Here is a 12,831-nt window from a genome sequence, read left to right as displayed (position 1 = left end):
CGTAGGGTTGCGGATTCTGTGACACCTATTCACATCCCCTTGTTTTTCTCTCTTTTATTTTTATACATCAAAAACAATATGTGAATTGCATTAAATTAAATGGTATTTATTTGTTTGATTGTTTAGTTTGGAACTTGATATTGTTGTTTTTCTGGCTTGTGTGGATCTGGTATCTTTGTCAACGTGACATTTGTGTCATCAGAAGATATATCATACGATGAAGTGTCATAAAACTGTGACCATTGTATTTAGTAGGGGAAGAAAAATAGTCCGTGTTTTTTATTTTTTTTAATAATAAAAATTAAATACAGTTAATAAAAAATATCAAATAATAATATAAAAATAATGAGAAGTTAATATAAGTTAGAACAACAATTTGAAATTTAAGAAGTAATTTAAAGTAAAATTATTCATGAGTACACCAAAATAGTTATAGATATTTTCAAAATTCGAAATATATATGCTTATTTAAGTTTAAAAATTATGTAAAGTCATGTAATAAAAAACAATAATTATATAGTGTTGGTGTAAAAACTGATATAACGTGAATAAAATTAATTATTAATATGACTTTTTTAAGATAATTACAGCAGAAGAAAAAAATTATCATATCATATGATATTACTTTACATTATTGGTATATAATTTATTTTTTATTTATTTTATTTTTTCATTGTATATTGTTAGAAAATGAAGTGTGATTTTGTTTTTTTAATAAATTTTAAAAATGTATAACTTATTTGGACTCATATGAGTAAATTACTTTAGAGTTTAATGATTATATATTAATAATGTAAATTGTCAATCAATCAGAAATTATCATTGATTTAATCACGTGAGTAATTATTATAAAATTTAATAAATTTATTATAAATTATAATTTGTATTTTACATGATTAGTACATAATCTATCATCTCATTATTTTATATAGAGAGAAAATATATTTTCATTTTTGCATTTATGACTCATCTTACATTTTTATTCTTTAGTGTTAAAAAATAAGGTAAAAAAACACAATAATTACAACAACAACAAAATAATTACCAATTAGTGTCAAATTGTTATAACACAAGATATGTGGAAACAACTATTGAGTCATTCCCAAAAAAAAAAAAAAAAGTCATTCCCCAAGATGGATGAATTGAAATCTAAAGAGCATGTAACACCATATATGTGAGTCCATGATTCTTTTTCATTTGTGGGAATTAAAGATAATGTCAAGGAGTTTCCAACAACATATGCACCCTTACTTAGTTAACCGACCTAAATCTTCTTGATTGAATTTATGATTATAATTCTAAATATAAATTAATTAATTTTAAAAATATATATCTTATTGCTTAACTTTTTGGTGTCATATAAATAAGGTCCTTATCTTCTATTCTATTAACTATCTATAAAAAGTAAGTTCTCCTACACAAGTGCAACCATTTTTGTTGTCATATGTCACCATTTTACTCTTCCTCATTTTTTTCCTCTTTCATCTCATGCTTTCTTTTCTTTTTCTTCTTCTTCTCTCTCACTCCCACATACTCCTTAGAGCATTTTTAGTATCAGATCTTAAGCAAGGATCTTAAACTCAAGATCTGGTTTCACTAGATCTCCCAATAAAGGAATTAGACATATCTCTAGCATGAAGAATGAGTTTTTATACAAGAACCATGAAGATTGACACATTGTTTAAAAAAAATTTACTCTCTCTCTAAAAGCAAAATGCGGACCAACAGAAGGGGAACAAACCAAAAAAACAAACAAAAGGAGATGAAGAAAAAGAAGAAAACAAAATAAACCGACCAAAAAAACAGCAAAGGTAAACAAACAAAAATTAGACATACTGGCGGAGGGGGATCGCGACAGAGTTCCGGAAAGGGGAAGGGGGGTCGTGATGGAGGGAAAGGGGGAAGAATAAGCACCTTATAAGATGAGGAGAGAGGAAGGAGGAAAAAAAGCCAATTAGTGAAAGGGAGGGAGAGGAGGAAAAAAAAACCAACGGTCACTTAATTATATTTAATTTATTAAATATTTAAAAGTGGAATCCATATATGACTTATTAAAAAGTTATCTAAGATTCCAAGATGAGATCTAACCTTAAAGAAAAAAACAATGAAGGTCTTTAGAGATCTTCAATCCTATGTGATGTAATATCCACTAATAAATAGTCTAAAATTCCAATTTGAGATCTATTACTAAAAAAATTATAAAGATCTTGAGATCTTCAATAACCAAAAAGTAGTCTAAGATCTCAATTTGAAATCTACCACTAAAAATGTTCTTAGTCATTTCTTTTCTCACATTTTTTCTTCCTTTTCTTTTTCATTTTTTCCTTCTTCATTGCTCTCACTCTTTATTGAATGTTTTTTATATTAACTATTCTTTTATTTATATTATATATTACCATTTTACATCTTTATTTATAAAAATATATATTTTATAATTTATAGTAACATATATAATCATAAAAATTAATATTACTTTTTTGTTGAAATGTTTATATAATAATATGCTAAATATTATATTACTAAATGATAAATTTCATCGATCAAACTTGACCCACTTTCCAACACAGTAACCTAGTTAGTTTAGGGGCATTCCAACCCCTAATTCCCTTAAAAAGTTTACCACTCTCATTTGTAGTTCTAACAATCTTCTTCTTCTTCTTCTTTAACAATAGTCTTTGTTATGATTTTATGTAACCTTTATTTCCCCCTTTACTTCATATTGATTATACATGAGTGAGAAATTTACTCACATCATTATTATGATTTTTTTTTTATTTAGAACCATTATTACCATGATGTGTTATAAAACTAGACTCGTATTTTTAATGCTCTTAGAGTTAAGTTAACCATTTAATATTTTTTTTCTATTTTTTTATTTAAATATTAATATATAAATATGAAATATATAATTTATAAGGAAATATTTGATAAGTTACTTTAATGAACTATCGTATTTGGTATATTTGATTTTATAATAATAACCTGATGAAAAAAATTAGTAATTAATATTCTTAATTTTAAAAAAATATATACATAATACTTAAAATTTTCATTTAAAATAAATTATAAACTGATTACAATTTTTTTAAGTATTTGTATTAATAATGAAATGCCAAGAGTAATGAGGGAAAAGAAAAAGTCTCCAGTTTTTTTTTTTTTGTGTGATTGTTTGATGTATATTTTATATTGAAAAATCACATGTAATCCATATTAAAAAAGAATCATGAGTAATGAGAGAAAAAGAAAAAAAAAGAAGAAGAAAGTCTCGAGGTTTTTTTGGGATTATTTGATGTATATTTTGTATTGAAAAATTACATGTAATTCATACTAAAAAAGAATCCATTGAAATCTTTATATTTTTAAATACTAGAGGACTTTTTTTTAAGTTGTAAAAAATCTTAATTGAATACCATTAAATTTCATTGTACTCCTTGAAAAATCCTAATAATCCTAATTGAATACTACAAGACTTATTCATGTAATTTAAAAGTCTTGATAGAATACCTCAAAACTATTTATTTTATAAAAAAAAAAGCCTTTTAAAAATTTTCAAAATCCTAATCCAATGCACCCCATAAATTTTTCAACTTGTTTTTACCTTAAAAATGTTTATACTAAATTTCTCTTTATGCTTTCATGAAAAAAATTGATCCTCGTATCTTTTTTTATACTTTCTAAGATGCTAAATTAAAACATTTAATAAATTATTTAAACAAGGAAAGAGACGACCATAAAAAATTATTTAATTTTTTTGTTTATCATGATATTAGTATGAGGTAGACCCACCACAAGCCGTTACTAATGATTTTTCCCCTCCCAAAATAATTTATTCCATATCCAAAGGCTTCAGAGTTTGAACCATAAATCACTTGATTAAAAAACAAGTAATTACCATTGTTCTCAACCGTTGTTGATAAATATATTGAAATTAAAACCATCATAATAAAAAAATAATTTCACAATAATAATTTATATACTAATGTGACTTCAGGTGAATTGTTCTTTCTTATAAACTAAGTAGAAATGTTTACTTTCTTTTATAAGATAAATAAAATTCATCCCTATGTGTTATAATTTATATATATTTTTTATTTTAATATGTTGGCGTATACATATCAATGCATAAAAGAAAATTAAAATTTGCCTAAGTGTTAGAAAATCATGAATGATTTATTTAAGTTAGAAGATAATAAATAAAAAAATATTTTTTTAAAATTAATTTTAGATATTAATTCTGCATGAAAAAATAATTGTGATTATGTTTATTTAATTTGATCTAATTTTGCATGAGAAAGAATTGTGCAAAAGAAATTTTAACTTTTATTGGATTTTTTTTTTTAATTCCTGAGTTCATTGTAAATTTTCCTACTTGTTTTCTTAAAAAATTGTTCATTCTCGTGTGTGGTGTTTTATATATTTTATTTTATGTGGTAAGTTAAGTCTAAATTTATCTTCACACTTTCATGAAAAAATTCATCCCCATTTGTTATATTCTTTTCATACTTCCTATTTTGTAAAATAAAATATTCAATCAATTATTTAAATAAAAACGAATAGGTGTGCACTACTAAAAAAAATTCTTTTTACGACACACATTCTAAGGCGATTCCAAGGAACCGATGTAGAATGTATGTTAGTGGCATTTTTGTAATTAACAACAATTTAACAACGACGGTCTTCGACACCCATCTTTGTAGCCATGTCGCGATGACATTTTGGTAATTTGAAGACGTAATTCTACGACGGGTGTCAATAGATAACCGTCTTTGTTGATTTTAAAAAAATAAAAAATGTGTTTCAATTTGTTTTTGTCGTAAAACGTTAGGTGTTTTCCCGCATTCTCCACGATGCCGTGTGCGAAGCTCAGAACCTCGAAGCTGACATCCGCTATGTCGTTACCTGCCTCGTTGGATCGTCGTGCCGTAGCCTGCCTTGTCGTGGTTGCCTGTGTCGCGGTTGGTTGTTTTGCATTGTGCCGTGCTCGCCCCGCCATGCCCTGCTATCCAAGGTAGGTGTGGTGTTTATTATTTCTCGCTTTACCCTTGTAGCTAGGTCGATGGAAGTACATGTTTTTTAGTATTAGTTTTGGTTGTTTGCATTGTGTCGTGGTTGGTTTTTTAGTGAACTTGGTTATATGATGAAAACATTTTGTTAAGCTAAAAAAATGTCATACCAATTGATTCCCTATGTGGTTGATAATATGATTCTATGATTTTGGTTTCCTAGTTCAAAAGTTTTAAAAAGAAATAAACAACTTCTATGTTTCTCATACCAGTTGATTTCCTAGTTAAAAACTTATATACTCTAGTAGGCTTGACTGTGATATCCACTCCCTTTCGTGATCTAAGGGTAGCACGGTAGATTGTTGGAGCAAGATCTACATTGGTTACTCTTTGTGTGAAAAATCATATTTTGATGCCTTTGTTGCTTTCCAAGCCAAATTGCCTTGTGGGGTAGTTATAGCATCGTGACCTCTGTGTATTATGAGAGAACAAACTAAAGCTGGTAAATGAAATGGCACATGCACATGTACATCACTAAGGCTGGCTTATTTTATAAGCTTTGTAGTTTTTTTTATAACCCTTTCAACACATGCACATGTACAATTAGTGTAATTTTCCCCCCTCCTTAAGTCATTTAAAAAGGATTTCTATTGTTTTTGCAGCTATATAGAGCAATGGCAATGAATTATGTGTTTTCCTGTTCCTTAGTCTACTTGTATGCACTATTATACATTATAGAAATTATAATGCATGTTCATTTAAGTGTCATGTTCCTTGTTTTGTTGAAGGTGTATAGCCAGCCTTCCACCGATAACAAATCTACCACTAACAACAAGGTCAACTTTACTGCTATTGAAAATGGTACCCGGGTTGTTGAAGCACCCTCAAGTTTATTTATGCATAAATAAACTTTGTCAGTTTTGTGCGGTTAAAAATTGGCCTATACTAGAGTCAAAGTTTGTTTACTTTGTTCATTGTGTTTTCTATGTTCTAGGTTAGTCCATTTGATAGTCTTTTGGATTGTCTTTGAGAATGTGATGTATGATATGCATCGAACAAAGACAACAATTATTGGTTTACTTTAGGGTAGTCGAGTGAAGATTGGGTTGTTGATCTATGTTTTGTTGTGTTGTGTAAATTGAGGGAAGAATTTCAGGTAAAAGTTTCATAAACCAACTGTATGAATATTTGGTTAATGAAATGGCAGGAAATATTCATGTCTTCTATTTCAAATATTCATCTCTCCATGGACTGTCTCCCTCTCATTCTCTCTAATTAAGAATAATTAAGAAGCATGGAAGTGGCAATTGTCTAACCCGTGCATCAAATGAATATGTAGTATCTATTTCCCTTATTGTTCTTCATATAGGAGCATCTTTCAAATTTCAAAATGCATTTGGAATCATTGTTCTGCAATGCAATATTATTGTGCATATGTGGTGTGTATATGATTTTTTATTTGTGTCTTTCCAATTATAAGTGGTTAACCAAAACAACATGTTTGGGTATATGCCTTTGGAATTATACGAATTCATTTTAATATGTTTTCATATTGTACTTTGTAGCTTCAAAAAAAGAAAAAAAAAGAAAGACCTCGTATTCCAAAAAAAAAAGAAAAAAAAACACATCTTAAGTCGGTTCTGGTGTGACCGATGTAGAATGCAAAAAAAAAATTAACATTTTACGTCGGTTCTGCCGTGATTGATGTAGAATGCAACGCATTCTAAGATGATCCTTGTCACATGACCATCATAGAATGCGTTGCATTCTGCATCAATCACGCGTAAATGACCGACGTAGAATGCAGACATACCTAAGACGATCCTTTTGAGACACCGGCATAGAATAATGCGCATTCTAAGATGGTCTTTGCGACTGTCGTAGAATAAGGGACATATTTTAATGACACCGGCTACGATGATGGTCATAGACCGATGTAGTAACCCTTAAATAACTGATGTAGAATGAAGGTTCTCTAGTAGTGGTGGAGCTTGTACAAATGATAACTTTAGAAATGAAAAATTAGTTTGTGTATACATAGAATGATCATATGAGCTATGCGATGCACATCGTTTCACATGATTGAAAACTCTTGAAATAAGTTGAGGGTCATATATTTCTTATCTATGATCATTGTATGTCAAAGTTAATGCTATGTCCAACAACCTTGAATCACATTAAAAACAAACATTAGTAAAACAACATGAATATTGTTTTTAATATACTTGTCTAACTGATAAACAATTTTAAGATATTTTATGTCTAGAAAGATATTGCAGTAATTACACATTTAAAAATATAGAAAATAAAAACTTTTACAATGACAATGTAACATTTCTCAAGTATTTTGCATAATTTGTGCAGGTATTTTTTTTAGGGTTCAAGGACAAAAGAGAGAAAGAAAGAATCTTAAAGAGACAAATCATAAAAGAATGACTAAGATTTAAATTGATTTATTGAATATACCTTTACTAATTTATGTAGTTTCTCCCCTCATAGTCCTAATATAAAAGGGGGGAAAAGATGAAAAATGATGATTCACATATTAGAATATGTGCATATTTCAAATTAAAAGCAAATAAAAGTTAGTTGTTGAAATGATTGCTTTTTTTTTTTTTCCTTAATAGTAGTAATCTTGGCTTTGTATACTGAGTTTACCTGAAATATAATACATGAGAATGATGAAATATAACACATGAGAATGATCATATACAAAAATCAAATGAAAAAGGATATATCATTTGGAAGAAATAATCACCATGATTTTTTAAGTGAAGAGAAGTGACCCCAAATTTTTGTCTCTTCAGTTATCACATAAATTGAAGAAAAAAGGGGAACGATTTTGACAAACCGCAAAACAGTCCGAGTAATTGAAAAACATTTGAAAAAAAAATTAAGGAAAGATGGATTCAATATGAAAATGAATGGAAAAGGAAATATGTTTTTGGAGAAATACTCACCGTGATTTAGGAGACAGAGAGGAGCAACAGTCCTAAATTTGTTTCTACTAACAAAATGCATGGAGGAGCACCATCGCTCCTTCTCTCGTTGTTTCTTCATTTTTTCCCTTTTCTCCCTCTATTTTTTTTGCCCCCGTCTTCAACTTCTATTCTGTTAAATATATATATATATATATATATATATAAACACATGCATTGTATATTACCTTTCGGTAGAGAAACCACAAAAAAATCATCTAAAAGAAATTGTTATAATGAAAATGAAATGGAGAAGGAAAAATCTAGAAAGGAATGTTATAGTAAAAACAAAATAAAAGTCCTTTTAAATATATATTCACTACCAAAATAAATCCTTTAGAACTCGCTACACTGCTTTCAATCTTGTGTCCCTTTATTTCTCTCAATTACAGTTAATTTATATGAGAAATGCTCATTGACAATTAAAATCGGTGAATTGTATTAAATTTTCAATTAAAATCTTATTAGTATATATTTCCAATTTCAAAATTCAATACATGTAAACATGTTCCTTTCTACATTTACTTTCCTTGCTGGACGTTCGGTTTCAACATTGTATTAAATTAAATAGCAAACATTCCATTCTAGAGCATTTTTAAAATGAAGAATCATAAACCTTTTCATTTATTTTGTTGATTGGAAACGTAAAGTTCCATATTCTTCAATCATTGAATAATTAAAACATACTATTTTATATTTAATGTAATAACTACATAATTAATTTTATCATTACACAAAAACTTGCTATTTTATATTTAGTTTAATAATTGCAAAATTAATTTTATTTAGTGCACATTTAATTGTTGCTGCACAATTAATTCAATTTAATTATCTCATACACTCATGTAAGGTGCCTATAAATGACTAATCTATCTAATTTTGGTAGAGAAAGTTTTAATACTGTTCCATTTTTCTTCCCTCATTTATTTGCTTTGACTTCCCTTCGTTTATACGTCCTTTCAGAAGAAATGAACTGGTTCATGAATAGGAAGGTCACTTTCTTCTCATTTCAGTTTCATTGATTTGGATGAATATAATTACACAAGGAGAGTTACACTACATATAAGACTGATTTTACATCGTGTCGAATATATATAACCTTGAATTTGCTCAAATCAGAATCTTTTCCTCCATTCTCTTGAAATTGTTATTATAGCAAAATTGTATACAATATGTTCATGACATTGAAAAATATGGATGTGTCTATATATCTATATATAAAAACTAAAAAGTATGCAATAAATCCTGCTTTAGTAGAAAAATATACTAATGCATTAACCTTCTCTCTGTTACATACAATGAAGCATAGCTAAGAAGTAAGAAGCTTAAAAATAGCCAAAGCATAAATTAGAAAAAAACTTTCTCTGTTACAAACCGCTTTCTCTAAGTTACAGATCATCATTGCCCATTATATATGTTACAAAACAACCCAGATTTTCTCCTTCACTTTGGTTCGGGTTCATCAGGTCGACCACCCCTATGAAAAATAGCCAAAGCACAAAGATACAATGTAAGAAAAAAAAACTCTTGTGTTACAAACAAGGTTTCTATATATTACAAACAATTATTTCCCATTTTGTTCCTTCATTTTCTTCTGCAACTTTTCATTGTATTCCTAGAGCTTGAATTCTCTTAACCAGTGACAAAGAGCAAGCATTTCTTTCTCTCCAATCTTCCCTGCTCTCCATGTTCTCTCCCATGATTAATTTGTCATTGCCATCAAGAATGCTTACTATCTGTCTAGTACTTGGTCTTAATTTTGGGTCAGAACGGGTGCATGCAACTCCTAAGCTTACCAATCTCATTAACTCCTTGAAATTGTACTCTCCATTTAGTCCTATATCTGCTAATGCCACAAGTGGCCTTTTTCTCACCTCAAATTCATGAACCTTCTTTACCAATAGCACCTCAGGTTGCCTAAAATCCACAGCCTTAAGTCCACTTACAATCTCAAGCACCACTACACCAAAACTATAAACATCAGCAGCTGCTGTTGCCTCACCGGATTCCACATATTCTGGTGACATGTAGCCGAAAATCCCACAAACCGACTTGCTCCTATTGCTGATTACATGATGGCCATGCTCATTCCTTGACAAAAACTCAGCCAGAGCAAAACTACCTAGTCTTGGGGTCATGTCAGGTTCAAGAGTCACTGCTGAAGAGGTTATGTTCCTGTGAATGACTTGTTCATCCCATTCCTCATGCAGATAGAGAAGTGCAGATGCAAGTGATTTCACTATGTTATACCTATGATGCCATTTGAGGACAGAATTGCTATTTTTAGTACCATTCTTATGATGGTGAAGTTGGTGACTGAGAAATCTTCTAGCTGAGTAATCATACACCACTAGCATCTCTCCTTGCTCAGTGCACCACCCTCTAAGCTGCACCAAATTCCTGTGGCGAAGCTTTGCCAAGTTCCTTAGCTCATTGGAAAATCTTTGGCGCAATGCAGGGCAAGTCTTCAAGCCAAGGCGTTTCACCATGACATGGTAGTGGCCATCAAGGATGCCATGGTATGCAGTTCCAAAGTCTAGCTCAGCCACCCTTTTGGACTCTGAGAAGTTATCTGTGGCTGAAACAATCTCCTTGTATGGTATCACCCTAGGTGTTTCAACAAATGATGGCTGCTGATGCATCACTCTCTTGCTACTCTTAGTAGAGCTAGTTCCACTGTTTCTGTTTTCAGCTTCAGCAGTCACATATATAGTCTCTCCTATGGCTGTGACATACTTGGAATTGGAACTAGTATGATTGCTAGAACTTTCTGTTCCTGAGCTTGTGCCAGTGCCTTTTGTGCTGTTTGGACTAGTCTCAGAAGAGGAGGACAAAGAGATGTACATAGGATGAGAGTGAAATGAAGGGAGTGTTGGCAACTTGTTTGACATGTCAGAAAGTGCTTCCGCAATCCACTTCATGCTTGGCCTCAATTGAGGGTCATGGAGTGTGCACAAGAGGCTTATGTGAATCAAATTCTCCATCTCAAAAACCTTGTAGGAACCATCTTTCAGCCTTGTGTCCACAGCAGCAACAAGCCTTCTTTCATCACTAAGCCTTCTGACCCAATCAAGCAAGATGATTTTCTCATCAGGGTATGTGAGATCAATGGCCCTTCTCCCAGACACCACCTCCAACACAACTATCCCAAAGCTGAACACATCAGATTTTGAGGTAGCAATTTTCCTTCTCTGGAAGCTCTCAGGAGGTAAGTACCCAATTGTGCCACCAATCCTTGTGGTCTCACTCAGCCTGAAATGCTCAAACTTGCTTGATGTTGATGCTTTCCTTGTCTCATATTCATACTCAAGCTCATGCTCAAGCCATCTTGCCAAGCCAAAGTCCCCCAACCTAGCATTGTAGTGGGAATCAAGCATCACATTGCTGGTCTTCACATCCCTATGAATGATTTGAGTCTCCAACTGCTCGTGCAAATAGTGCAATGCAGATGCCAAACCCTTCACAATTTTCCCACGCCTCACCCACCCAAGTGGCTCCTCCTTCAAGTTCTTGCGAAACAGAACCCGGTCGAGGCTCGAATTAGGCATGTAGTCATACACAAGGTAAAGTTGATCCTCAAAAACACACCAACCCCTCAAGGGAACAAGGTTCTTGTGGCGAAGGTGTGCCACTGCTGCAAGTTCAGCTGCAAAAGTCTTCTCGAATTGACCACCTTTCCCAGCCAAGCAACACTTCACAGCCACCACTGTTTCATCACTTGGCATCACAGCTTTGTACACTTTGCCAAACCCTCCACTTCCTAGAACCTCCTCCTCAGAGAAACCCCTTGATCCTATGTAGAGCTCAGCATAGCTGAAAATCCTTGGATTAATGTTGCTGTCCCTTCCAATCTTGGAAGAGAGTTGCACACCCTCCATGTCATGAAACACACAAGAACTCTTGATCTGCTTGGTTTTTATTCTTGCCCCATGTTGGCATAGGTTCCACCACTTTGTGTCACACAACCTAGTCAAAGAGCCATGAAGGGTAGCAACAACATGGCCTCCACGTGCACCTTGAGGGTGTTTTTTGGACTTAGCTTTTTTCTGTGCCCCTTTAATATTTGTTTGTGGGGTTGCATGAAGTGGATCTAGTTTATCATAATCTGAGGGCATGATAAGGCACAGATGAGTGAGCTGCATAGTTTGTGTTGTGAGAATGAATATTGAAAGCAAAAGCAATTAGGACATGGAGATGATGATGGCAATGAATTATGTTGTGGCATTAATGTTAAAGGTGTGAATGTGTTGAAATTAAAGATATATTGGGAAGTTTGGGTATTTGATAATGATGGGAATTGTTAATGGGACGTGTATGGGATTATTCAACACGTTAAGTTTGCACGGTTGAAATATTCAGTGCAACCATTTGCCAAATTGGAACCTACCACCACCTCTGATATGACGTCGCCAAAATCATTATTCTTTTTTTATTCTTTTGTTTTATGTCTGTTTGTTTCGTGCTACAGGATTCTTTTTCCGTATGGGAAATAATATCTGTTTAGATGTTCGGTGGAATATCACGATTTTGTTTGTAAAAGACACTCACTAGTTGAGAGAAAAATATTTTTACAAACAGCATGTAATTTCGACTCTTGAGCAATATAAGAATTTGTGTCTATTAGAACGGATTCAATATATTACTTAGGCTTGATTGTTTCCGTTCTATATTAAGGGAAATCTTCAGAATTATACTATTGACCCATCATCGTGACCAATCTTACGTTGGTTGAAATGAAATTGAGCTCAAATATTTTTACATAAAGTTTTAAGATTGAGTATTATAGTTGGAGAGATAACGTAGTTAAAAGAATAGATTCATTAAAAATAGTCTATTATTCGATGAATATT

The 12,831-nt window shown here is 31.6% G+C and overlaps 1 protein-coding gene across 1 annotated transcript; it reads right to left on the bottom strand.

Annotated features, from left to right (window-relative positions):
- Positions 1–9,328: 9,328 nt before the first annotated feature.
- LOC114418798 (receptor like protein kinase S.2-like) lies at positions 9,329–12,256 on the bottom strand. Its single transcript, XM_028384312.1, has one exon. It carries the CDS (start codon positions 12,121–12,123, stop codon positions 9,586–9,588), a length of 2,538 nt encoding a protein of 845 aa, XP_028240113.1. The 5' UTR covers positions 12,124–12,256; the 3' UTR covers positions 9,329–9,585.
- Positions 12,257–12,831: the final 575 nt, after the last annotated feature.

The sequence above is a fragment of the Glycine soja genome, chromosome 7, assembly GCF_004193775.1.
Source record: "Glycine soja cultivar W05 chromosome 7, ASM419377v2, whole genome shotgun sequence".
In the NCBI taxonomy this organism is placed as follows: Eukaryota; Viridiplantae; Streptophyta; class Magnoliopsida; order Fabales; family Fabaceae; genus Glycine; species Glycine soja.
The sequence above is the reverse complement of the archived record's forward strand: the minus strand, read 5'-3'. Positions and strand labels throughout refer to the sequence as shown.

Bases quoted from the DNA above. Each gene is read 5' to 3' on its own strand.
- LOC114418798 (XM_028384312.1), bottom strand. From the start codon at position 12,123: ATGCAGCTCACTCATCTGTGCCTTATCATGCCCTCAGATTATGATAAA.